Genomic DNA, 26,033 nt, shown 5'->3' with positions numbered 1-26,033 from the left:
GTCAAACAAGACCTGCCTTTGCTGAATCCATGCGGCATCAGCCTGATGGCTCCATTGCTTTCCAGATGCCTCGCTATTTCTTCTTTAGTAATAGCTTCAAGCATTTTCCCCAACTACAGATGTTAAACTAACTGGCCTACAGTTACCTGCCATTTGCCTACATCCTTTTTTGAACAGTGGTGTGATATTCACTGTCTTCCAATTTGCCAGAACCTGCCCAGAGTCCAGAGAATTTTGGTCAATCATCACCTAAGGATCTACTATAAAATCCGCTATTTCCTTCAGTATCCTGGGATGCATTCCATCAGGGGCAGGGGACATCTATCTTCAGGCCCACAAGTCTGCTCAACACTACTCCTTTAGTGATAGCTATTATATCAAGGTCTTCACCTCCTATCGCATCCAACTCATTTGGCAGAAATGCACACCGCTATGTTGGGCGAGAAAAGGGCACTGTAAACCAACAACATCAAGACCTCATCCCAACTGTGAAGCATGGTGGAAGGGACATCATGGATTGAGGCTGCTTTGGTGCCTCAGGGATCTTTGCAATCGCTGAGGGAACAATGAATTTTATAAGACATTTTATAGGAGAATGTCAGGGTAGCAGTCCATCACCTTAAGCTTAATACAATTTGGATGATGCAATATGACAATGATCCAAAACACAAGTAAATCAACAACAAAATTGTTCAAAAAGCAGAAAATTTGTGTTTTGGAATGGCCAAGTCAGAGTCCAGACATTAATCGAATTGAATTGACTTTTATTCCTTACATCCTTCACACACGAGGAGTAAAAATCTTTACGTTATGTCTCTATCTAAATGCGCAATGTGCAACTATAGAAATTTATAATTTATAATATATAAAAGAGTCAATGTAATATGGAATACACTCAAATCAGCGCGAGTTCATCAGTCTGATGGCCTGGTCGAAGAAGCTGTCCTGAAACCTGTTGGTCCTGGCTTTTGTGTTGCAGTACCGCTTCCCAGATGGTAGCAGCCGGAATAGATTGTAGTTGGGGTGTCTCCGGTCCCCAATGATCCTACGGGCCCTTTTTACACACCTGTCCTTGTAAATGTCCTGAATCATGGGAAGTTCACAACTACAGATACGCTGGGCTATCCACACTCTCTGCAGAGTCTGTGATTAAGGGAATAACTGTTCCCATACCAGGCAGTGATGCAGCCAATCAGGATGCTCTCAATTCTGCCTTTGTAGAAAGTTCTTAGGATTTGGGGGCCCATACCAAACTTGCTCAACTGTCTGAGGTGAAAGAGGCGCTTGAAGTTGTTTACCTTCTCAACCCCAGATCCATTGATGTCAATAGGGCTAGCCTGTCTCCATTCTTCCTGTAATCCACAACCAGCTCCTTTGTTTTTGCAACATTGAGGGAGAGGTTGTTTTCTTGACACCACTGTCAGAGCAATGACTTCTTTCCTGTGGGCCAGCTCATTATGGTTTGAGATAAGGCCAATCAATGTAGTGTCGTTGGCAAATTTAATTAGCAGATTGGAGCTGTGGGTGGCGACGCAGTCATGGGTGTACAGGGAGTAACTCAATTGAAATGCTGTGGCATGACATGACAAGGGCTGCTCATGCAAGGTATCCCAGAAATATTGATGAAATAAAACAGTTTTGTATAGAGAAATGTTTTTTTAATTCCTCTTCACAATTATGCAGATCTGATCAGCAGCTACAGGAAATGCTTGGTGGAGGTTATTGCTGATAAAGGAGGTTCTACAAGTTATTAAATACAAGGGTGCACATACTTTTTCTAGTCTGGACTGTGAATGATTAAACAGTGCATTCAATAAAGACATGAAAAGTACAATTATTTATGCATTATTAGTTTAGGCAGATTGTGTTGGTCTATTATTGTGACTTAGACCTCAGTAATTAGTGCAGAAAACCAGGTAATTGCAAAGTGTTCACAAACTTTTCTTGCAACTGTATCTCCCTTCAAAATGGTTGTTGTGATGCATCTAGTGTGGTATTATAGCAGGTAGTGCTTGTCACTCTCACTTGCAACTTCCACTGCTGGCTCGCAGTCCTGCAAAGAAAAGAGAGCTGAATGTCTAAGTCCTCCCTGCCAGTACACAGCCTCATGTAGTGCCTCCTCACAGGCAACACACGGAAACCGAACTCCTTTTGAACTCAGGCTGAACTACAGAGTGAGAAGACAAATGCTGATAGTGGTTGAGCTGAGGGACAAAACAGTACAATACTCCCTTTAGAACTGTAGGTTAAAGGTAAGTATTATCCAGACAAATTACTGGCATCATTTGAGTTTGAATAATAGTCTAGAAAATGTTCAAGTTACAAAACTGACCTCTTCATCAGGCAAGGTGTGCAGAGATTTAAGAGGAGATTCCACACGTGGCTGGGAGTTCACTACTGGTACTTCTTCCTCAGTCTCAGACTCCTTCTTCTCCTTGGCTTTTTTGAGGTTCCTCTGCTCATCTTCAGCCTGAAATAGATTTTTTAAATTCTAATTTCAGAACACATTTGCTCTCAGGGTACTTTTAACAAGGTCCCAAAAAGTAGTAACCATTTTCGCTTACAATTTGTAATTTTGTTTAGTGCAGAACCACTTTTACATTGAAGAACGCAGTACAAGCCTCACAAAAGTAGCTACACTGGCACATTTTTGCACTTCTAAATGTGCTATATTTTTGAACAGTTATTATCACAAAAGCTCTGATTTCCTGTTCACATCAATGATATAAAAATTATACAAGTTAGGTATTGTGTATTTAATATTTGAGTGTGAGAGAGCGTGAGAGTGTGCGAGAATATGTGTGCGTGAGTGTGCGAGTAGGTTGATTAAGCATTCCTGTTCATTTCAATCATTACAGGTTAAATGTCACAATGTTAATTACATATGTCATCACACTGCCATGTGATACAAGCGGCCTCATTTAGAAGTAAAGACAAAGCCAGACCCACATTCCCAGATTCCTGCTTTCTTTGAATTAATTTGAGGTTTTTAAATTACCAAGCATAACATTGTCACAGCCCAGCACATAGAGACAGTCTTTGAAAGGGAAGGCATGATTGTTTTTTAAACTCAGAAAACAGAATTCAGGGTTCATAAAGAGCGAGTACCGACCAGGTGATAGTAATATATATTTTTTTAAAACAGAAATGGCTGGCTACGTCAAAAAGATCAAGGGGTTTGATTACACAATAGGTAGCTTGCTCATGTATACTGAGCTATTGGAACAGTATTTTGAAGCAAATGCAATAGCTAATGAGAAGCGACTGCCAATTTTGCTGAGTGCCTAAGGTTTAAAGGCATACAGTTTGTTTTGAAGTTTGACTGCTCCAAACAAATCATAAGAAATTAGCTTTCCTGATACTGTCAAACTAATGTAGGAACACTTAGAACCAAAGCCATTTCTGATTTCAGAAAGCTTTATGTTTCATATGTGGAATCAAAAAGAAGGGGAGTCCTTTTCAGTGTACATGGCTGAATTGAAGGGATCGTCTGAGCATTGTCAGTTTGATAATGGTCTTAATGATGCAGTGAGAAATCAATTGGTTTGTGAAGCCTTACAAGAAAGCATTCAAAACACCTCCTAACTGAAGCATAGCTTACATTCAAATGAGCAGTGGAAATCTCTGTTTCAATGGAAGCCACAGAGACACAATTGAGTTACAGTCAAGAATGAAAGTGAGTGTGAACGAAGCTGCATCATCTACAAAGAAACCAGCCTGGTCAAACAAATTGTGTTACTGCTGTGGCAGGAACTCATGCTCACCAAACAAACATAGATTTAAAGGCAAAATTGTAGAAAGTGCAACAAAGTAGGAGACATACAAAGAGCATGTTGGGCAGACAAAAAATAAATGGACTACACAGAAAACAAAGTCAAGTTGCAGTTTCAAAGAGTACGAATCTGCATGCTATTGATGAAAAATCTGATAATGATGAGTGACACATGACTGAGTAGCCTTGAGATTTACAATGTGAAAGCTAACAAAAGTCAAGCAATATGACTTACACCAGAAGTGACCAGAAAATTAAATTAGAATTGGACACTGGTTCAGCTATTTGAATCATTCCACAAAATGAGTTTGAATGGCAGCTCATAAAATACTGAACTGAAGCATGCAGATATCCAAGTTACACTGGAGAAAAGATAACTCCTATGGGAAAGACATTTGTAATAGTGAATTACAACAACCATCAAGCCACATTGAGCTGGTATGTGGTAAAACAGGAGGACCAGCATTGTGGGGCATGATTGGCTGAAACAACTACAATTTGATTGGGGATCCATTCACAATTTGCATACCACATTCCCTGCAATGAAGCCAACCAGAAATGAATTAAATGTACTGGATGATGCATCAGCTGTCTCCATGCCAAATACCATGAACCGTTCCCCAACCAAGGACAAACAGGAAAGACATTTTGGGCCAAATGGATCAAAAAGATGTACTAGCAAACACAACAAACCACAGATCAGTGCTTTTAACCTTGATGGTGGAACAAGTTTTAGAAACAAAGATTAAAAATAAGATTAGTGGTCACTCAGATAAGTCTGGATTTTTAAAAATGTGCACACATCTGCTACAGGCAAACAGCGCTTTAAGTTAATAGTGCTTTCTTCAATAAGAAGCAAAGAGTGGATGGGGAAATATGGATGATACACAAAAGCAAATTGATAAAGTGCCACAGGACTGTTATCAAGGTTGAAGCCCATTAATAAAAGGGGGTGAGTTTTGGAAAGGTTGAGCACCTTCAAGTCTCCGGGCATCAGTATCTCAAGAGGGTCAACAATCACAAAGGAGGCAGCTCCTCTTTTTAAACGGAGTTTTGAGGAGAATTAGTATGTCAAAGATTGTTGCAAATTTCTACAGATGTATGGAGGAGAGCTTTCTGACTGGTTGCATCATAGCCTGGTATGAACCATCCAGAGCACAGGAATGGAAGAGTCTGTAGACTCAGCCAGCTCCATCATAGGTACAAACACCTAAAGGAGTAAGAACTCCTTTGGAAAATTGAGGGAAAGGGTCAGCAGCTTTCAATCCTTGGCATTAATAGAGTATCTTGTCCTATATTCAGCACATGTCACCACAAAGAACATACAAGACATCGACTTTCTTGGAAGCTTGTGTAGATTCAGCATATCAGAAAAACTACAGCAAACTGAAGGACAGCAAAAGTTACAGACAGTGGTGGATACAGCCCAGCCCATCACAGGGAAAGTCATTGAGTACATTTATATGGAGTGCTGCCACAAGAAAGCAGTACCCATCAAAGACCCCAACCATCCAGCCTATACCCTCTTTGTGAAACTACCATCGAACAAGAGGTACAGAAGCATTAGGTCCCACACCACCAGGTTCAGGAAGTTATCATCCTACAACCATCAGGCTCCTGAATTGGCATGGATAACTTCAATCACCACCTCTCTGAATTGATTCTCCGACCTACAGCCTCACTTTCAAAGACTCTTTACAACATGTTCTTGGTATTATTTTTATTTACACAGTCGTCATCTTTCACACTTTAATTGGCTGTCAGCCTTTGTCCTGTTTATGTAGTTATTAATAAAATTCTAATGCAAATTTTTCCTGTAAGTTTTTGCAAGAAGATGAACATGAGGAAGTTAGCATATGGGAACATATATGTACTTTAACAATAAATTTACTTTAAACCCTCCCCACCATCAAGGACATCTTCGAAGAGCTGCACCCATCACTAAGAATCCTCACCATTTGGTACGTCTTTTTCTTGATACTACCATTGGGGAGGAGGTACAAGAGGCTGAAGATGACACTTCATGATTCAGAAACAGACTGATTTTTAAAACAGTCCATGAACATTGTCACATTATTCCTTTGTTTGTACTATTTATATTGGTGGTGGTGGCATCCATTAGTCTCGCAAGACCATGGATCTGTGCCTGGGAAGTCGACTGAGTGTCCTCTCCAAGGCGCAGGCCTGGGTAAGGTTGTATGGAAGACCGGCAGTTACCCATGCTGCAAGTCTCCCCTCTCCACGACACTGATGTTGTCCAAGGGAAGGACAAAGGCCAATACAGCTTGGAACGAGTGTTGTCGCAGGAGTTGCCAGAACGAGGTTGAAGGCAACGTCGGACTGCCTTAGGGACTCCAGCTCCAGATTTGTCCTCAGGATTTACTCCCGAAGCCTTTCCCATGAGTGGGAATGGCTGCAAGGCAGCGGAGGTTTGAAATTAGAGTTTTCCCTCTCTTAGATGGACTGCCTTCCCAGGCTGACGAGCTCCATCTACCCGCAACTACTTATATTGTATTGTAAATTATTGTAATTATTACATTTTATATCTTTGCACTGAACTGCTGCCACAAAATCACAAATTTTATGTCACAAATCAGTGATAATAAATCTTATTTGGACTCATAATTGCCTGACTGATGTTTTTAAATTGAATTTATTCATTTTTCAGGATCTGGCGAACACTGGCAAGATCAATAGTTACTGTCCATTCCTATCTAGTCTTGGACCAAGTAGTTCACAAGGCTAGTAATTAACAGTCAACCATTTTAATAAGTCTGGGCCATACATAAGTCAAACAGTGGTAACTTTCCTTTACTAAAGGAATAACTGAACCAGACAGATTTTCACAAATAGTAGCTTTGCGATTATAAGTAATAATTACCAGATAATGAACGAGATTTAAATTCCACCTCCATCACAAGACTTTCTGTTCTTGCGAAGGCATCCATAAACACAAAGGATATCATTGGTGGAATCTAATAATGATAAGGGAGGAGATCCAGTGGACAAAATGTGAGGATAGTAGGTAGATGCAACTGGGAGAGAATATGGGAAAGGGACAAAAATGGAACGACTGGAGGTGGATTAGAAAGACAGGAGAACATAGTGGGTAAGACTACCTGAAACTGGAAAAGTCAATGTTCATAGACTGGATTGTAGACAGAATAACTTGCTACTATAGCTACGTGCCCTTACTCAGAAAAAGGACACCTCATATTCTAACTGGGCGTGTCAAAAACCAGGCAAAGAGTGATTGGCAAAATAACTAAAAGTAAATGATGATGAACTTGCAATGTTGGGTCAGGAATGCACTGCCAAAGGCAGATTCAGTGAGCTTGTACATTCTCCCCATGACAGGTTTGTGTGCTCCACATAGGTCGATTGGTCACATGGGTGATAATTGGACAGTTGGGCTGAAAGGGCCTGTTACTGTACTGTATCTCTAAATTAATTAAATTGAATTAAAACAAAAGGACCCTGTGGGAAGCAAGAGAGGAGACTGCTGAGCCTTTGGCGATGATCATTGTATCAATAGGGACTGGAGAAGTACCAGAGGATTGGAAAGTTGCAAACTTTATTCCCTTATTCAAGAAAGGGTGTAGAGATAACCCAGGAAATTACAGACCAGTGAGTCTTACTTCAGTGGTGGGAAAGATGTTGGAGAAGATCCTGAGAGGCAGGATTTATGAGCATTTGGAGAGACACAATCTGATTAGGGATAGTCAACATGGCTTTGTCAAGGGCAAGTTGTGCCTTATGAAACCATGAGGTAATATTACAGCTATACAAGACTTCAGTTAGACCCCACTTGGAGTACTGTGTTCAGTTCTGGTCACCTCATTACAGGATGGATGTGGATACTACAGAAAGGGCGCAGAGGAGACTTGCAAGTATGTTGCCTGGAATTGAGAGCATCCCTTCTGAGAATAGGTTGAGCCAACTTGGCCTTTACTCCTTGGAGTGACGGAGGATGAAAGGTGACCTGATAGAGGTGTATAAGATGATAAGAGGCATTGATTATATGGACAGTCAGAGGCTTTTTCCCAGGGCTCAAATGGCTAACACGAGGAGGCATAGTTTTAAGGTGCTTGGAAGTAGGTACAAGGGGGAGGTCAGCGGCAAGTTTTTTCACAGAGAATGGTGGGTGCGTGGAAAGCACTGTCAGTAAAGGTGATAGAAACGGATACAATAGGGTCTTTTAAAAGACTCTTAGATAGGTACATGGAGCTTAGAAAAATAGAGGGCTATGCAGTAGGAAAATTGTAGGCAGCTTCTAGTGTAGGTTACACGGTCGGCACAATATTGTGAGCCGAAGGGCCTGTAACGTGCTGTAGATATCTAAGCAGATCAAAGTACCAAGTAATTTTACACCAAGCAAATTTGTGCAGCAACATTAGGCACAGTAACTCCATATATTTTAAAACGGATATGAAGTTCTTTAGGGATGGGCCATTAATTAAAGTTTAAATTGGGGCAAAGCCAAATTTATTAACATTGGGAGAGAGTGGTACACACAACATGGTATACATCAGAACAGTAAGAAACATTCAAAGCAGAAATAGCAAGAGTTCGAAGGTCAAGATGTTCCTTCAAGGGTAAAAGCTGGGGTAATAAGTATAGGCAATCCTAAATATCAAGGGACATTGGGAGATTGATAAAGAGAAAAAAAAGCATACGAGAGGTACAGGCCTTTTCTACTCTAGAAATGCCTTCTGGAGTAGAAAAATTAGAGAGGGAAGTACTTAAAAAAGGAAATTAGGAAGGCAGTCACCAAAAGAAATCACTAGCAGGTGCCTGCAATACAAAGGCATTCTAAAAGTAAACAACAGCATTACCCATGGATTAAGGTCTATTAAGACAACAGAAGTAATTATGTGTGGAGCCAGATGATTTAGGTGAGGTTCTAAATGAATATTTTTCATTGGCACTCACAAAGGAAATAGACTTGCAGACAGCTAATTCAGTGAAAGGGTAGATAAAAGTCTACTGCAAGTCTCCATAAATAAGACTATAAGCCCTTAAGACATCAGAGCAGAATTAAGCCATTCGGGCCATCGAGTCTGCTCCGCCATTTGATCAAAGACGATCCATTTCCCTCTCAACCCCATTCTCCTGCCTTCTCTCTGTAACCTTTCTCGCCCTGACTTACCAAGAATCTATCAACCTCTGCCGTAAGTACATCCAAAGACCTGGCCTCTAAAGCCACCTGTAGCAACTATTTCCACAGATTCACCAGTCTGGCTACAGAAATTTCTCCTCATCCAAATCATTGACATATAAAGTAAAAGGCAGTCCCAACATCGAATCCCATGGAACACCTCTAGCCACTGGCTGCCAATTAGAAAAGGCTCCATTTATTCCCACTCTATGCCTCCTAACAATCAGCCAATGCTCTATTCATGTTAGTAACCTTCCTGTAACACCATGGGCTCTCATCTTGCTAAGCAGCCTCATTTGTGACACCTTGTCAAAGGCCTTCTGAAAACCCAAATACATAACATCAATTCTCCTTTGTCTATTCTGCTTGTTAACTTCTTCAAAGAATTCCAACAGATTTGTCAGGTAAGACTTTCCCTTAGGGGAACCATGCTGACTTTGGCCTATTTTGACCACTGCTACTCTCCCTTCCGCAATGCTTACAAAGTGCTCCTCCATCCACCGCTTGGGAAGTCTGATCATTCCTCCATCCTGCTTCTGCCCGTATACAGGCAGAAGCTGAAGCAAGAGGCAGCCATAGCTAAAACTTCCCTCTGTTGGTCCAACCCTTCTCCATACAAGACTGCTTTGATGACGTTAACTGGAATGTCTTTTGTGATGAGGATGTCTCTGAGTTCACGGAAGGGGTCACGTGCTTCATCCAGAAGTGCATCGAGGCTGTTGCCCCCCCAAAAATCAGTCATGGTCTATCCAAACTGGAAACCTTGGATCAACAATTCTGTGCGTGGGGGGACATCACGTGATGACGTAGGATCGAGACGCAGGGACCCAGCTCTCCCGTAAAAAGTTAATAAATTAATGTTTAAATGAAGAAAAGTTAGTCAATACTTTCTAAAAGTTACTTATAAACGACTCCGGACTGTGTCAAGCTATGCCTCAAGGAAGGAAGATGAAGAAAACTAATACCGGGAAGACTACGCAAGTTGGAACAAGAACAAGGCCCACGTCTACTGAGGAACCGCGGGCTCAGGTACATTATATCACCGGCGATACGGAACAGGAGACTGTGGCAACATTGGCCACTTCCAAAGGAAAAGACCATCGTGAACTGCGCAAACGCGAAGGATGGAGCATGCGCAAACGGGAGCAACAAGAACTACAAAGCCCAGCTACCACTGCAACTGAAAGTGATAGCGAATCGGAGGGAGAGTCAAATCTCTCGGAAGGATCAGATGAAGGAGTTAAAAGTCCTTCTAGAAATATAGAAAAGACTTTGAGGCAAATAATGCGTAAATTAGACACATTAAAAGTAATTAAAAATAATCAAAAAATACTCGGAAAAAAAATGACCAATATGGAGATTATGCTTGATAAAATGACAAAGAGACAGGAAAAAATGGAAAAAAGAATTACGGACTTGGAAACTACAACGGAAGACATGGTTGAAAGAATGGACAAAATGGAAAAGGAAAATACTGCTTGGACATCAGAAAGAAAACAATTTATGGAAAAAATTGATAAGCTTGAAAATCTCAGTAGACGAAATAATATTAAAATTGTTGGACTTAAAGAAGATATAGAAGGAGAAGATCCAATAAATTTTTTTCAAAAATGGATCCCTGAAAAATTGGAAATGGAAAGAGAAACTCCAATTGAGATTGAAAGGGTGCATAGATCTTTAAGGTCAAGACCTCGAGCTGATCAAAACCCACGATCAATTTTGATAAAATGCTTACGATACCAAGACAAAGAAAAGATCCTGAAGGCCGCTGCCCAAAGTGCCAAAAATAGAAACGGGCCACTGATGATAGCAGGGAAACCAGTTCTTTTTTTATCCTGATATAAGTTACAACCTTTTGAAGAGAAAGAAGGAATTTAACCCAGCGAAAAAAGCCTTATGGGAAAAGGGTTATAAATTTACAATGCGTCATCCAGCAACACTGATAATTTTCTTGGAGGGAGGAAAAATTTTTTTTTCCGATTATCGAAAAGCGGAGGAGTTTGTACAAGAACTTCCATCTATTCGCTAATTACACATAGAGGCTTCCAAACGTAATGGATAGAAGATGAAGATAGACCCAAGGAACAGAAGATGAAGATGAAGATAGACCCAAGGAACAGAAGTGATGGACATTTATGGATAATATAGAAGAGAAAAGCAAAATTTTAGAAATACTAAATGAGAATAGTATTTTTTTTTTCTCTTCTTATAATATACTTTTTTATGTTGCGGGGGGGCTGGGAGGCTGTGGATCGGTTACTGCGGGATTCACGTGTGTAATCATGGCGGTTGCCATGACCCGTACAGCAGAGGGGGGTAATGTTGTGTTTTTTTTCCACAACATTAGTAGGGGGGTATTTTGTTTTTTTTTCTTTATATTTTAATTTTTTTCTATCTTTTTGCCTGGATGATTGGTGGGGACACACATAGCAACATGGAGATTTTTATAAAGATTTCCCAGGATACCACGAAAGTGGAAAGATTAGGTATTATTATAGATTGGAGTAATATAATATAAAAAAAATAATGACTAATCTACTAAATTTTTAAAGTTTTAATGTTAATGGGCTTAATGGGCCAGTAAAAAGAAAAAGAATTTTAATATATATTAAAAAAAATGAGAACTCCGTGGAGCATGTGGGGATCTTCCAACATCCAGGCATTCCCTTTTTTTTTCTTTCTTATTTCTTTAAAAGGGATGTTAGGGGGGAGGGGTTAAGGGGCGGGGGGCTGGGTAACACTTTTTTTTTCATACACATCTATTCTGTAACTATTTGAAAACAATAAAAAAAGTTTAAAAAAAAACAATTCTGTGCGTACTGCATGAGACAGAACTTTCGCCGCCGGTAACCACCAGGAACTCAAGAAGTGCAGCTAAGTCATCAAGGCAGTGAAACGACAACACAAGGACAAGAGCCAGACACAACTCTCCACCAACAACACACACAGTTTGTGGCAAGGTCTGTACACCATCACAGACCTCAAAGCTAAATGCAGCATTGCTGCCTCTCTCCCAGATGAGAGAAATCTTTTTTAACACTCGGTTCAATTTCGTCAACACTGAGCCCCCGAGGAGAGCCAGCGCTGCGACCTGCACCTTGGTGATCTGAGGCTGATGTACACTGGTGTTTCCAATGAGTGGACAGCTGCAAGGCTGCCGGACCAGGCAGCATCCCAGGGCCGTTACTCAGGACGTGCGTGACACAGCAGGTAGGTGAGTTTGCAGACATTTTTAATCTCTCCCTCTCCCAGTGTAGAGTGCCCTCCTGCTTCAAAACATTCACCATTGTCCCTGTACCTAAAAAGACCAAGGTAACATGTCTGAATGATTTGTTTCCTGTCGCACTCACTTTAATAATAAGCAAATGCTTTGAGGCACTGTTCAAGGACTATATCTGCAGCATGCTACCACCCACACTGGACCCCCTACAATTCACCTACCAACACAACCAATCGACAGATGACACAATAGCCACAGATCTACACACCATCCTTACGCACCTGGAGAAGAGGGATGTTCATATGAGAATGTTGTTCTTGGACTACAGTTCCCACAAGGCTCGACAAGAAGCTCAGAGACCTCAGCCTTCACCCTACCTTGTGTAGCTGGATCCTGGACTTCCTGTCAGATTGTTGGCAGGACGTAAGAGTGGGCTCCCTTACCTCTGCCAATCTGACCCTCAACATAGCAGCACTCCCCCCCCCCCCCCCAGGGCTGTGTCCTAAGCCCCCTCCTTTACTCTCTGTACATCCATGACTGTGTCACCACCCATAGCTCCAATCTGCTAATTAAATTTGCAGATGATACTACACTGATTGGCCTAATCTCAAATAATAATGATGCAGCCTACAGAGAAGTCATCACCCTGACACAGTGGTATCAAGAAAACAACCACTCCCTCATGTTGCAAAAATAAAGGAGCTGGTTGTGGACTACAGGAGGAACGGTGACAGACTCACCCCTATTGACATCAAAGGATCTAGGGTTGAGAGGGTGAACAGCTTCAAGTTCCTTGGTATGCACATCACCAAGGGCCTCATTTGGTCTGTACATGCCAGCTGTGTGGTGAAAAATGCACAACAACTCCTCTTTCACCTCAGACAGTTGAGCCCCCAAATCCTAAGGACTTTCTACAGGGTCACAATTGAGAGCATCCTGAGTGGCTGCATCACCACCTGGTATGGGAACTGTACCTCCCTTAATTGCAGGACTCTGCAGAGAGTGGTGCGGACAGCCCAGCGCATCTGTGGATGTGAATTTCCTACTATTCAGGATACTTCCAGCAACAGGTGCGTAAAAAGGGCCTAAGGATCATTGGGGACCCGAGTCACCCCACCACAAACTGTTCCAGCTGCTACCATCTGGGAAATGGTACCACAGCATTAAAGCCAGGAGCAACAAGCTCCAGGACAGCTTCTTCCACCTGGCCATCAGACTGATTAATTCAAGCTGACACAATTGTATTTATAAGCTATATCGACTGTTCAGCTTTATATCTTATTGTACATACTATTTATTACAAATTAAAATAATTTGCACATTGCATATTCAGATGGAGAAGTAACAAAGATTTTTATTCCTCATGTGAAGGATGTAAGAAATTAAGTCAATTCAATTTTATCATGCGTCTCCAACTACTCCAAAACTTCATCCTTAATTATCATTTCCAACATCTTTCCAACCATTGGGGTTAGGCTGACTAGCCTATAATTTTGTTTCTTCTGCCTCTCTCCCTTCTTGAAAAGTAGAGTGACATTTGAAATTTTCCAGTTCTCAAGAACGATGCCAGAATAGTCAATATGAAAGGCTTCTCAATCTCTTCAGCGACCTCTTTCAAAATCCTGGGTTGTAGTCCATCTAGTCCAGTTGGCTTATGTACTTTCAGCTTCTCAACACATCTCCCTAGTAATAGCAACTGCACTCACTTCTGCCCGACACCCTCAAATTTCCAGCATACCTCTGGTGTCTTCCACAGTGAAGACCAATGCAAAATACTTATACCTGCTGAATCGTGCCTACGCCCACCTGGACAAGCCGGCAAGCACTGTGAGGGTCATGTTTTTTGACTTCTCCAGTGCGTTCAACACCATCCGCCCTGCTCTGCTGGGTGAGAAGCTGACAGTGATGCAGGTGGATGCTTCCCTGGTGTCATGGATTATTGATTACCTGACTGGCAGACCTCAGTACGTGCGCTTGCAACACTGTGTGTCAGACAGAGTGGTCAGCAGCACTGGGGCTCCACAGGGGACTGTCCTGTCTCCCTTTCTCTTCACCATCTACACCTCGGACTTCAACTACAACACAGAGTCTTGCCATCTTCAGAAGTTTTCTGATGACTCTGCCATAGTTGGATGCATCAGCAAGGGAGATGAGGCTGAGTACAGGGCTACGGTGGGAAACTTATTCACATGGTGCGAGCAGAATCATCTACAGCTTAATGTGAAAAAGACTAAGGAGCTGGTGGTGGACCTCAGGAGGGCTAAGGCACCGGTGACCCCTGTTTCCATCCAAGGGGTCAGTGTGGACATGGTGGAGGATTACAAATACCTGGGGATACGAATGGACAATAAACTGGACTGGTCAAAGAACACTGAGGCTGTTTACAAGAAGGGTCAGAGCCGTCTCTGTTTCCTGAGGAGACTGAGGTCTTTTAACATCTGCCGGACGATGCTGAGGATGTTCTACGAGTCTGTGGTGGCCAGTGCTATCATGTTTGCTGTTATGTGCTGGGGCAGCAGGCTGAGGGTAGCAGACACCAACAGGTGGACTCTCTGACGGTGGTGTCTGAAAAGAGGATGCTGTCCAAGTTGCATGACTCCTATCCACTCCATAATGTACTGGTTAGGCAAAGGAGTACATTCAGCCAAAGACTCATTCCACCGAGATGTAACACTGAGCTTCACAGGAAGTCATTCCTGCCTGTGGCCATCAAACTTTACAACTCCTCCCTCGGAGTGTCACACACCCTGAGCCAATAGGCAGGTCCTGGACTTATTTTTTCCACTTGGCATGGTTAACTTATTATTATTTAATTATTTATGGTTTTATATTGCTATATTTCTTCACTATTCTTGGTGGTGCGGCTGTAACGAAACCCAATTTCCCTTGGGATCAATAAAGTATGTCTGTCTGTCTGTTATTCAGTTCATCTGCCATTCCCTGTCCCTCATTACCTCTCCAACATAATTGTCTAGCAATTCGATATCTACTCTTGCCTCTTTATAGATCTGAAAATACTTTCGTATCCTCTGACATCTGGCTGGCGTACATTTATATTTCATCTTTTCCCTACTTATGGCTCTTTTAATTGCCTTTTGTTGGTCCTTAAAAGCTTCTCAATCCTCTAACTACACGCTAATTTTTTCTCTATTATCTATCTTTACCTTTTACGTTGGCTTTGACTTCCCTTGTCAGCCATGGTTTGTCATCTTGCCTTTCGAATACTACTACTTCTTTGGGATGTATCTATCCTGCACTTGTGAATTGTTCCCAGAAACTCCAGCCATTACTGCTCTGCTGTCATCCCTGCTAGTGTCCCCTTCCAATCAACTTTGGCCAGCTCCACCCTCATGCTTCTGTAATTCCTTTTACTCCACTCTAATACTGACACATTTGACTTTAGCTTCTCCCTCTCAAATTGCAGGGCGAGTGCTATCATATTAAGTTCCCTAATCAAATCAGTTCATTGCATAACAGCAATTCAGAACAGCTGATACCTAGTGGGCTCAACCACAAGCTGCTCTAAAAAAGCATCTCATAGACATTCTACACATTCTCTCTTGGGATCCAAAAATCAGCACCAACCTGATTTTCCCCAATCTATCTGCATATTGAGATCCATTATGACTATCATAACATTGTCCTTTGTCATGCATTTTCTATCTCCCACTGTAATTTATAGCCCAGATCCTGGGTACTGTTTGGAGGCCTGTATGTAACTCCATCAGGATCTTTTTATCCTTGCAGTTCCTTAGCTCTACCCATGATTCTACGTCTTCCAGTCCTATGTCACCTCTTTCCATGATTTGATTCCTTTTTTTTTTTATATATCAACAGTGCCACTCCACCCCCTCTGCATACCTGCCTGTCTTTTCAATACAATGTGCCTCCTTAGATGTTAAGCTCCCAACTACATATCTGCTGATCTCTAATTGTGCTATGGGGTCATCTACCTTTCTCCATATACTGCATGCATTCAAATACAACACCTTCAGTCTTGTATTCATCACCCTTTTCAATTTTGTCCCCCATTACACTGTAAATCACCCCACTGACTTCAATGTTGCTTTATTGTCTGCCTATCCTTCCATATAGTCTCACTGTACACCTCCTCTGCTTCTATACAACTGCCTCATCTTCAGCCCTCACTCAGAATCAGGTTTAATATGTCGTGAAATTTGTTGTCTTTGTGGCAGCACAGCACAAAAAATAGATGAAAAAATGTGAATTACAGAAAGCACATATACACACAAGTTAAACTAACTTAACGAGCTGGGGATTTGGGGGTTGAGGTGCCTGCTCCATTTTTGTTTTTTTGTGGGGAGGTAGGATTTGGGGGTTGATGATCACGCTGCCTTTCTTTTCTTTCTTGGCTTCATGGTTACCCAGAGAACTGAAGAATTTCAGGAGTTGTTTACTTTGATAATAAGTGAACCTCAAGTCAAGTCAAGTCACTTTTATTGTCATTTCGACCATAACTGCTATGTACAGTACATAGTAAAAATGAGACTGTTTTTCAGGATCATGGTGTTACATGAAACAGTACAAAAACTAGACTGAACTATGTAAAACAACACAAAAACTGCACTAGACTACAGACCTACCCAGGACTGCATAAAGTGCACAAAACAGTGCAGGCATTACAATAAATAATAAGCAGGACAATAGGGCAGTAAGGTGTCAGTCTAGGCTCTGGGCATTAAGGATTCTGATAGCTTGGGGGAAGAAACTGTTACATAGTCTGGTCGTGAAAGCCCAAATGCTTCAGTGCCTTTTCCCAGATGGCAGGAGGGAGAAGAGTTTGTATGAGGGGTGCGTGGGGTCCTTCATAATGCTGTTTCCTGTGTGGATGCAGCGTGTAGTGTAAATGTCCATGATGGTGGGAAGAGAGACCCCGATGATCTTCTCAGCTGACCTCACTATCCGCTGCAGGGTCTTGTGCTCCGAGATGGTGCAATTTCCAAACTAGGCAGTGATGCAGCTGCTCGGGATGCTCTCAGTACAACCCCTGTAGAATGTGATGAGGATGGGGGGTGGGAGATGGACTTTCCTCAGCCTTCACAGAAAGTAGAAACGCTGCTGGACTTTCTTTGCTATGGAGCTGGTGTTGAGGGACCAGGTGAGATTCTCCGCCAGGTGAACAACAAGAAATCTTAACGATCTCTACCGAGGAGCCATCGATGTTCAGCTGGGAGTGGTCACTCCATGCCCTCCTGAAGTCAACAACCAGCTCTTTTGTTTTGTTCACATTCAGAGACAGGTTGTTGGCTCTGCACCAGTCCGTTAGCCACTGCACCTCCTCTCTGTAAGCTGACTCGTCGTTCTTGCTGATGAGACCCACCGCAGTCGTGTCATCGGCGAACTTGATGATGTGGTTCTAGCTGTGTGTTACAACACAGTCGTGGGTCAGCAGAGTGAACAGCAGTGGACTGAGCACACAGCCCTGGGGCCCCCCCCCCCCCCCGTGCTCAGTGTGATGGTGTTGGAGATGCAGCTTCCGATCCGGACCGACTGAGGTCTCCCAGTCAGGAAGTCTAGGATCCAGTTGCAGAGGGAGGTGTCCAGGCCCAGTAGGCTCCGCTTTCCAATCAGTTTCTGAGGGATGATTGTGTTGAATGCTGAACTGAAGTCTATGAACAGCATCCGAACGTATGTAAGTAATGCAAAAATGGAGATAAAAACATAGTGAGCTGGTGTTCATGGGTTCAAATGTCCATTCAGAAATCTGATAGCAGAGGAGAAGCTGCTGCTCCTGAATCATTGAAGTTCGTGCTTTCAGGCTCCCATACCTCCATCCTGATGGTAACAATGAGCACCAGTCATGTCCTGAGTGACAGGAGATCTTAATAATGGATGCTGCCTTTTTGAGGCAAGTCTCTTTGAAGATGTCCTGGATACTATGGAGGCTAGTACCCATGATGAAGCTGACTAAATTTACAACTCCCTGCAGTTTATTTTGATCCTATGCAGTAGCCTCCAACCTCATTCAGAAATGGATCCAAAACTAGCTTTGTAATAGGAGAGAGGGTGGAGCAGCACACACAAAATGTTGGAGAAACTCAGCAAGCCCGAAAGGATCTATGGAAAAGAGTGAACAGCTGACGTTTTGGGCCAAAACCCTTCATCAGGATTGGAAAGGAAAGAAAGAAGTCTGAATAAGGTGGTGGAGGGGGAGAGGAGAAAGAACAAGGTAGCAGGTGACAGGTGAAACCGGGAGAGGGTGAGGTAAAGAGCTGTAAAGTTGATTAATGAAAGAGAAAAAGGGCTGGAGAAGGAAGAATCTGATAGAGGGCAGAAGACCATGGAAGAAAGGGTAGAGGGCAGAACACCAAATGGAGGTGATGGGCAGGCAAGGGGAAAAGGCGAGAGAGGGAAACAGGAATAATGATAGAGGTTGCTTTTGTGATTTGATGCCCATGATCAATGCTAGGACCCTTGTTTCCAAACAGAAGTTGGTAGAGCTGTTGATAATGTGGAAGATAGTGACAGCTAGACTTTAATACACAAATGCACTTTGCGAGCATCAGTGAGGTAAGACATATACAACAGGACCTAGGAGTACCAAGTCCACAGATCCTTGAAGTCGTCAACTCAGGTAGGTAACATGGTTAGGAAGATGTACAGGACACTGGCCTTCATTAGTTGAGCACTGAATACAGGTGTCCCTACTCTACAGTTTTATAAACTTGGTCAAATCTCAGTGAGAGTACTGTGTGCAGTTCTGGTCAAGGTATAGGAGGAAAGTGAAAAGGGTGCAGAGGAGATTCACCAGGGCATTAGCAGCAGACTAATCGATTCCAAGAGAGAGAGCTTCTCACACATCAGGGAAAAGAGTTTAAAAGAAGGAGCGTTTTGCAGGGCCGGGTGCATTAGCGGCGTATGACTCAATTTGTAATTCATTAGCAGGAGCAAATAAAAGTAGAGCAGGGTCAAAGCAGAGCAGCCATTGTGTGAGGGAACCAGTTTAAGAGTGGAAACTTGAGGCTTTGGCAAGAAGGCACAGGTAAATAGCAAGTAAGGCTTTTGTAGTGGTTGAATAAAAAGTCACTAAATTATAGCTAATTAAATAACAGGATGATGCAGGATCAGGCGATGTGCTGTAGCTGCATGATGTGGGAACTGATGGACTCCATTGTGGTTCCTGGTGACCACATCTGCAGCAAGTGTTGGCTGCTCAAAGAATTCAGGTTCAGAGTTGATGACCTGGAATCTGAGCTTCAAACACTGTGACACATCAGGGAGGGGGAGAGTTACCTGGATTCCCTGTTTCAGAAGGCAGTCACACCCATTAGATTAGCTGCCTCAAATTGCAGGGGGGTGGGTTCAACAGATTGGAGAAGTATGTATAAAGTAAAAAAGAAAAGTGTGGATAAAGATGAAGGAAAAACAAAAGATAAAAAAAGAAAAATAAGAGTGGAGTGAAGAAAAGTCAAGTGCAAAAGAGTAAAATATTACAAGATTTTAAAAGTACAATGAGTTAAGGGCACTTTATTTGAATGCCTGCAGTAATCAAAACAAGGTCAGTGAACTTGAGGCTCAAATCAGTATAAAGAGGTATGATTTAGTGACCATTGCAGACATATGGTTGCAGGGTGGAGAGGATTGGGAATTAAATATCCAAGGATCTCAGGTAATATGGAAGGACAGGCAGGAAGTTAAGGGAGGTGGGGTAGCATTCTTAAAGATGAGATCAGGGCGATAGTGAGAGATGATACAAGGTCTAAGGAGCAGAAAGTTGAATCTATCTGGGTAGAGATTAGGAATAATAAAGGGGAAAAAAATCACTGGTGGGAACTGTCTATCGGCCACCAAATAATAACATTACAGTGGCACAGGCATAAACAGAGAAATATCTGAGGCATGCAAGAATGGAACAGCAGTTACCATGGGGGACATTAACTTGCACATAGATTCCGTGAATCAGATTTATCAAGGAAGTCTATGAATTCCTCCTCAAGAATGCATCTGTGATGTCTTTCTTGAACAGCATATTACTGAACCTACAAGGAAATGTGCCTTCTTAGATCTGGTCCTGTGCAATGAGATAGGTAAAATTAGTGATCTTGCAATTAAGGATCCTCTTGAAAAAAGTGATCACATTATGATTGAATTTATCATACAATGGAGGGTGGAGTAGTTCAATCTAAAATTGTGTATCATTGCTAAACAATGGAGAATACAATGGGATGAGGGAGGATTTGGCTAGTGTAGACTGGGAACACAGGCTATATGGTGGGACGGCTGAGGAACAGTGGAAGACTTTCAAAGAGATTTTTCAGTGCTCAGCTAAAGTATATTCCAATCAAAAGCAAGGACTGCCAAGGTGGGGAGAGCCAGCCTTGAGTAACTAAGGAAATAAAAGGAGGCATCAAACTAAAAGCTTGTGCATACAAAGTCACCAAATGTAGTGGGAAACTGGAAGATTGGGAAAATTTAAAAGGCAACAATGTAGCACTAAGCGAGCAATAAAGGGAAGCTAAATTATGAAAAATTCTAGCACAAATTATAAAAATGGATAGTAAAAGTTTTTATACATAAAGCAGAAAAGGGTAGCTAAAGTTAATGTAGGTCCCTTGGAGGACAAGAAGGGGTAATTGATATTAGGCACTGGACCCACAACTGTTCACGATATACACAAACAATCTGGAAGAGGGGGCCGAGTGTAGTGTATCTAAATTTGCTGACAATACTAAATTGAGAGGAAAAGCTAATTGTGCAGAAGATACGGAGTCTGCAGAGGGATATAGATAGGTTAAGTGAGTGGGCAACGGTCTGGCAGATGGAATACAATGTTGGTAAATGTGAGGTCATCCACTTTGAAAGGAAAAATGAAAGAACAGATATAAGAGCAGGGAGGTTAGGCTGCAACTGTACAGGGTACTGGTGAGGCTGCACAGAGGAGGTTTACCAGGTTGATTCCAGAGATGAGAGGGTTAGACTATAAGAGATTGAGTTGCCTGGGACTGTATTCGCTGGAATTCAGAAGAATGAGAGAAGATCTTATAGAAACATAAAATTATGAAAGGGATAGGTAAGAGAGAGGCAAGAAAGTTGTTTCCACTGGTAGGTGACACAAGAACTAGTGGACATAGCCTCAAGATTCGGGGGAGTAGATTTAAGAGGGAGAGAAGGAGGAACTACTTTTCCCAGAGTGGTGAATCTTTAGAATTCTCTGCCCAATGAAGCAATAGAGGCTACCTCAGTAAATATATTTAAGACAAGGTTATATAGATTTTTGCATAGTTGGGGAATTAAGGGTTATGGGGAAAAGGCAGGTAGCTGGAGATGAGTCCATGGCTATATCAGCCATGATTCTATTGAATGGCAGAGCAGGCTCGACGGGCCAGCTGGCCTATTCCTGCTCCTATTTCTTATGTTCTTTATTGCTAGGATTGAAGAGTTTCGAGGACAGGCTGGAGAAGTTGCCTCTGTTCTTAGAGCAGAGAAGTTTAAGAGGAATATTTGATACAGGTGTATAAAATCATGTGATAGAGATCGGAAACATTTTTCCCCACATTAAAGGTAGCTAAAACTACAAGACATTGAGGCAATTGGCAAAGAGATTCAGAGGGCATTTTAGGGAAACTTTCTTCAGCCAGAGAATGGGGAGTACCTGAAATGCACTGCCTGAGAATCTAGATTCTAAACACTTCCTGAAGCTGTGTTGCTGACATTAACCACTCTTTTCAGGCAGTGCATTTCAGGGTATTTGGTAAATATCTCGCTATAACTAAGTGATTCTAGATGAACACTTGAATCACTTGAGGATGGAGGGATATTGATCAAGTGCTGAGGGATAGGGTTAATACAAAATGGTGTCCACTGTTCAGAGTGGACAAATTAAGCTGAATGCCCTGATTCCATGTAATAAAAGTCCGATTCATTTTAGAGTGTGTTAGAACATTGCTAAAAGGTTGGAGACAATCCTGTATGCACAAATATAACTTCACTTCAAAAATCCAGTGTCCTACCTTTATCAGATGCAAATGGCTTAAAGGGTGCTCTCAAAGTCAACTATGGGACAGATCTGTATTTGCTTTTCAACTTATTAAGAGAATGTAATAGAATTAATGAATTTTCAATGATTCTGCAATAGTTTACCAAATTGCAAAAGCAGATCTGCAAGTGAGCAATTTTGCAGCCCACCTGCAGAACTTTGCCTGCCTCGTTCCTTCTGTCACTGAAGTGCAAATAAAATTATAGATTTTAAAGACTCTCATACTTGCTCCTTCTTTTTTAATTCTTCCACTTGTCGAAGCTGCTCAGAAGTGAGAATGTTCTCCATGCGCTGCATATCCCTCATCAGTAGCCTCTGGGACTCCAGGAACTGGTCATTGGCTCGTTGCCATGTGTGCTTCAGCTGGTTGTGCTGCTGTCTCTCTTGTTCCAAAAGATGACATACTGGTGGAAACATTTCAACACATCAACCTCACCAAACAAATTGCAGGTTCCCCGCAGATTTCAGAATCAAGTAAACTGTCATAAATTCAACTCAATCTGTCAGTTATTTAGTACCTGCCACGAAGTAGTAGCACATTCACTGCTTCTCACAGAAGCCTCAGCAAGTTTGACACTGAGCCACAGAGTTATGAGTTAAACCAAAGACCTGGTCAGAGATGATTTTAAAGAAGTATCTTAATGGCAAGGGGAAGTGTCTGTGTGTGCATGCATGTGTGGTGGCAGGGGTAAAGAATGACTTAAGGAAAAATTCCAGAGTGTACACAGAAAGCATGATCTCTATGGTGGTGTTGCAATTCTGCAATTATTAGACAAGAATTATGAAAGAAATTGCAAGAGTGAAGATACAGCCAGCAAGATTTGGAAAATTTGAGAATAAGAGATGCGAGGACGGTCAGGACAGGATTGGAGTAATTAAATTTAAGATTAGGATTTCAGCAAAAGTTTAGTCAAGGATAGACAAAGAAGGGTGTAGTTATGGAAACTGAACTATGCAGCTTAAGTGATGCTAGAATGCAGAATGGAAACTCCGATGAGGTCAAATATATATTTTAAGAGATGGAAATTGACAATAGCTGATAAATGAGATTGTAGCAGGGAGGTGAAACATTTTGGATCTTCCCAGTGTCTGAGAAAAATTATATGTCGAAAATAGCTGATCAGCAAAGCAGTAAAGCAATTTAGAATCAAGAAAGGATGGTGTGAAGCAAATATAGAATATCTTCAGTTTACATGTGTAATTCAAGAGATTTACAGATGACCTGAGGAATCCCAGCATTTATTGTTGTTTCATGCACCCAGGCTGAACTTGTCATCAAATTTGCCTCCAACTTCCACTCTGCCCTTAAATTCAGAGTCCATTTCTGCAACTTCCTTCCCCTTTCTCCATCTCTGCAGACAAAATGTCTATCAACATCTTTTATAAACCTACTGATTTCCACAGTTATCTTGACTAAATCTCTATTTATTTTTAAATTTACAGGAGATGGTAGTTACTCCTTTCACTCAGTTCCTTCGTCTCTACTGCATGTTTCCAGGACAAGGCTTTCCTTTACAAGACATCAGAGATGACTCCCTCCTTCAAAGAACAGGGTTTCCCTCCCTCTAAAATGATGCTGCCCTCACCTGCATCTCCATTTCCCAGTTATCTGCATTCACCCCATCTTTCCACTGCCTTAACAGGGATAGAATTCATTTTGTCTTCAGCTACCACCCCATAAGTCTCTGCATCTAACACATTCTCCAAAACTTATGCTATCTTCAAAAAGATCCTACCACCAAATACATCTTCATCTCTCCCCGACTTTCCAAAGGGATCGCTCCCTCTGTGAATCCCTTGTTCATTCATCCCTCCCCACATATATCCCTACAAATATGCTGCACTTGTCCATTTATCTCCTCCCTCACCTCCATTCAGGACCCCAAACAGTCCTTCCACATCAGGCAACACTTCATTTGTGAATATGTTGGAGTCACTTATTGTATCAGATGTTCTTGATGCAGCCTCCTCTACGTTGGTGAGACCTGATGTAGATTGAGAGACTGGTTTGTCAACCACTTCCGTTCCATCCACCAAAAATGACACTTCCCAGTGGCCAACCATTTTAACTTCTATCCCCATTCTTGTTTCTGTTCCAACATCTCGATCCATGGCCTTTTCTGCCATGATGAGGCTACTCTCAGGGTGGAGCAGCAACACCTCATTGTCTAGGTAGCATCTAACCTGTTGGAATGAATATCGATTTCTCCTTCTGGTAAAAAAAATGTTCCAACCCCCTTCTCCCTTTAATTTCCCAGTCTGGCCTTTTACCTCTTCCCATCTGCCTAGCACCTTCCCCAGTACCCCACCTTCTTTGCTTTCTCCCATGATCCACTCTCCTCTCCTATTAGATTCCTTCTTCTCCAGCCCTTTAACCTTTCCACGCACCTAGCTAGTCCTCCTTCCTCTGCCCCCACCTTTTTATTCTGGCACCTTGCCTCTTCCTTTCCAGTCCTGAAGGGTCTTGGACCAAAACAGCATTTGTTTATTCATTTCCATAGATGCTGTTTGATATACTGAGTTCCTCCAGCATTTTGTGTGTGTTGCTCTGGACTTCTACCATCTACAGAATTTTCATTTAATATTTTGATTGCAGTTATAGAAGTTGCTGCCAATGGCCAGCAGTTAATAGGCAATAAGAAGAGGAAGGACAGATTGAGAAGAACGACGATAGATAGGCATCTGTCGATACTAATATCCTAACATACATTTCCTCTTTACCCAGTCTGCAATTATTCTGAACGTTTCAACTTTAACTACTCCACTGGGTTGTGACTTTAGATGCCAAGCATATCAACTTCGGAATTCTCTCCCAAAAACCCCACTTACACAACTGAGGAGTTTTTAAACCTGCAACCTTTGCCCAAGCTTTTGGTCATCTGCACTAAAACAATGGTATGTATAATATATTAGAGACCCATTAACCCACACCCCCATCCATGCCAACTGTAATGCCAATCTATGCTACTTTCATTTGCCCACATTAGACCTTTATCATTCAATACTTTTCCTATCCAAGTACATGTCCAAATACCTTTCAGAAGTGTAACCGGATCTGCCTCTACCACCTTCGCTCTCTTAGCTATCCCCCTCAATTTATAACCGTCCATAAGGTCACCCTTCAGCTGCCTATATTCCAGTAAGAATAAGCAGAGTCTATCCATCTCTTCTTATAACTACAGTACTCCATTCCAGGAAACACCCTGTGGATTTCTTCTGCACTCTACTGCTATCATAGCCTTCTGGTACTGAGTCAACCAGAATTGTACAGAGCACTCCAAATGCATAACTATATAAGATGCCCCAACCAACAAAGACAAGCATAGTATTCTTCACTACCCTTCCACTGACATCACCACTTTCAGCAAGTTATGGCCATAAAGTCCAAGGCTGCTTTTTACATTAACACTGCTAAGGACTCTGCCATTTACTCTCTATTTTCCTAGATAATGCTCCTGTGTTCCTCACTATACTGAAGAATACAAATACCAGTTACTCTAGGATTCAACCTAGTTATCAATCACCATTGAAAACTTTTATTCTTAACTCTAACATGCCAACATTAAAAGGGAGGGCTTGCTAAAACATTTAGACAAGGAATCTAAACTCAATGACATGAAAAAAAATGTGCAGATCAAAGAAGGGACAGCCCAGGAAGATAGATGGCAGAGACTTGGGAAGGTTGAATTTAGTTGATTTTGGCTTGCTTCAAGCCCCGTTCCCCTACATTTGCCCTCACAACAGAGGAAAGCAACAAGCCACGAGGGCACTTTATCTCACTGCCAGGAAAGAGAATGTGGGCAAAGCCCTGAGAATAGGTTACTCAGTTATCAAGGGCTGGCAAAAGGCTTATAAACAGTGGTGCAGGGGGGAAATGGAAAATTAA

The 26,033-nt window shown here is 42.0% G+C and overlaps 1 protein-coding gene across 3 annotated transcripts in view; it reads right to left on the bottom strand.

The window, feature by feature from the left end:
• The window catches only part of rabep1 (rabaptin, RAB GTPase binding effector protein 1), a 132,185-nt gene that overhangs the window by 71,549 nt on the left and 34,603 nt on the right, over nt 1-26,033 (bottom strand). For all 3 annotated transcript variants that reach the window (XM_073053859.1, XM_073053862.1, XM_073053861.1), the window contains exons 7-8: nt 22,373-22,551; nt 2,333-2,470 (exon numbers count right to left, since the gene is read on the bottom strand). In XM_073053859.1, the coding sequence (XP_072909960.1) occupies nt 2,333-2,470; nt 22,373-22,551 (317 nt within the window). The remainder of the gene's footprint in view (nt 1-2,332; nt 2,471-22,372; nt 22,552-26,033) is intronic.

This window comes from Hemitrygon akajei, chromosome 8 (assembly GCF_048418815.1).
Source record: "Hemitrygon akajei chromosome 8, sHemAka1.3, whole genome shotgun sequence".
Lineage (NCBI taxonomy): Eukaryota > Metazoa > Chordata > Chondrichthyes > Myliobatiformes > Dasyatidae > Hemitrygon > Hemitrygon akajei.
The sequence above is the reverse complement of the archived record's forward strand: the minus strand, read 5'-3'. Positions and strand labels throughout refer to the sequence as shown.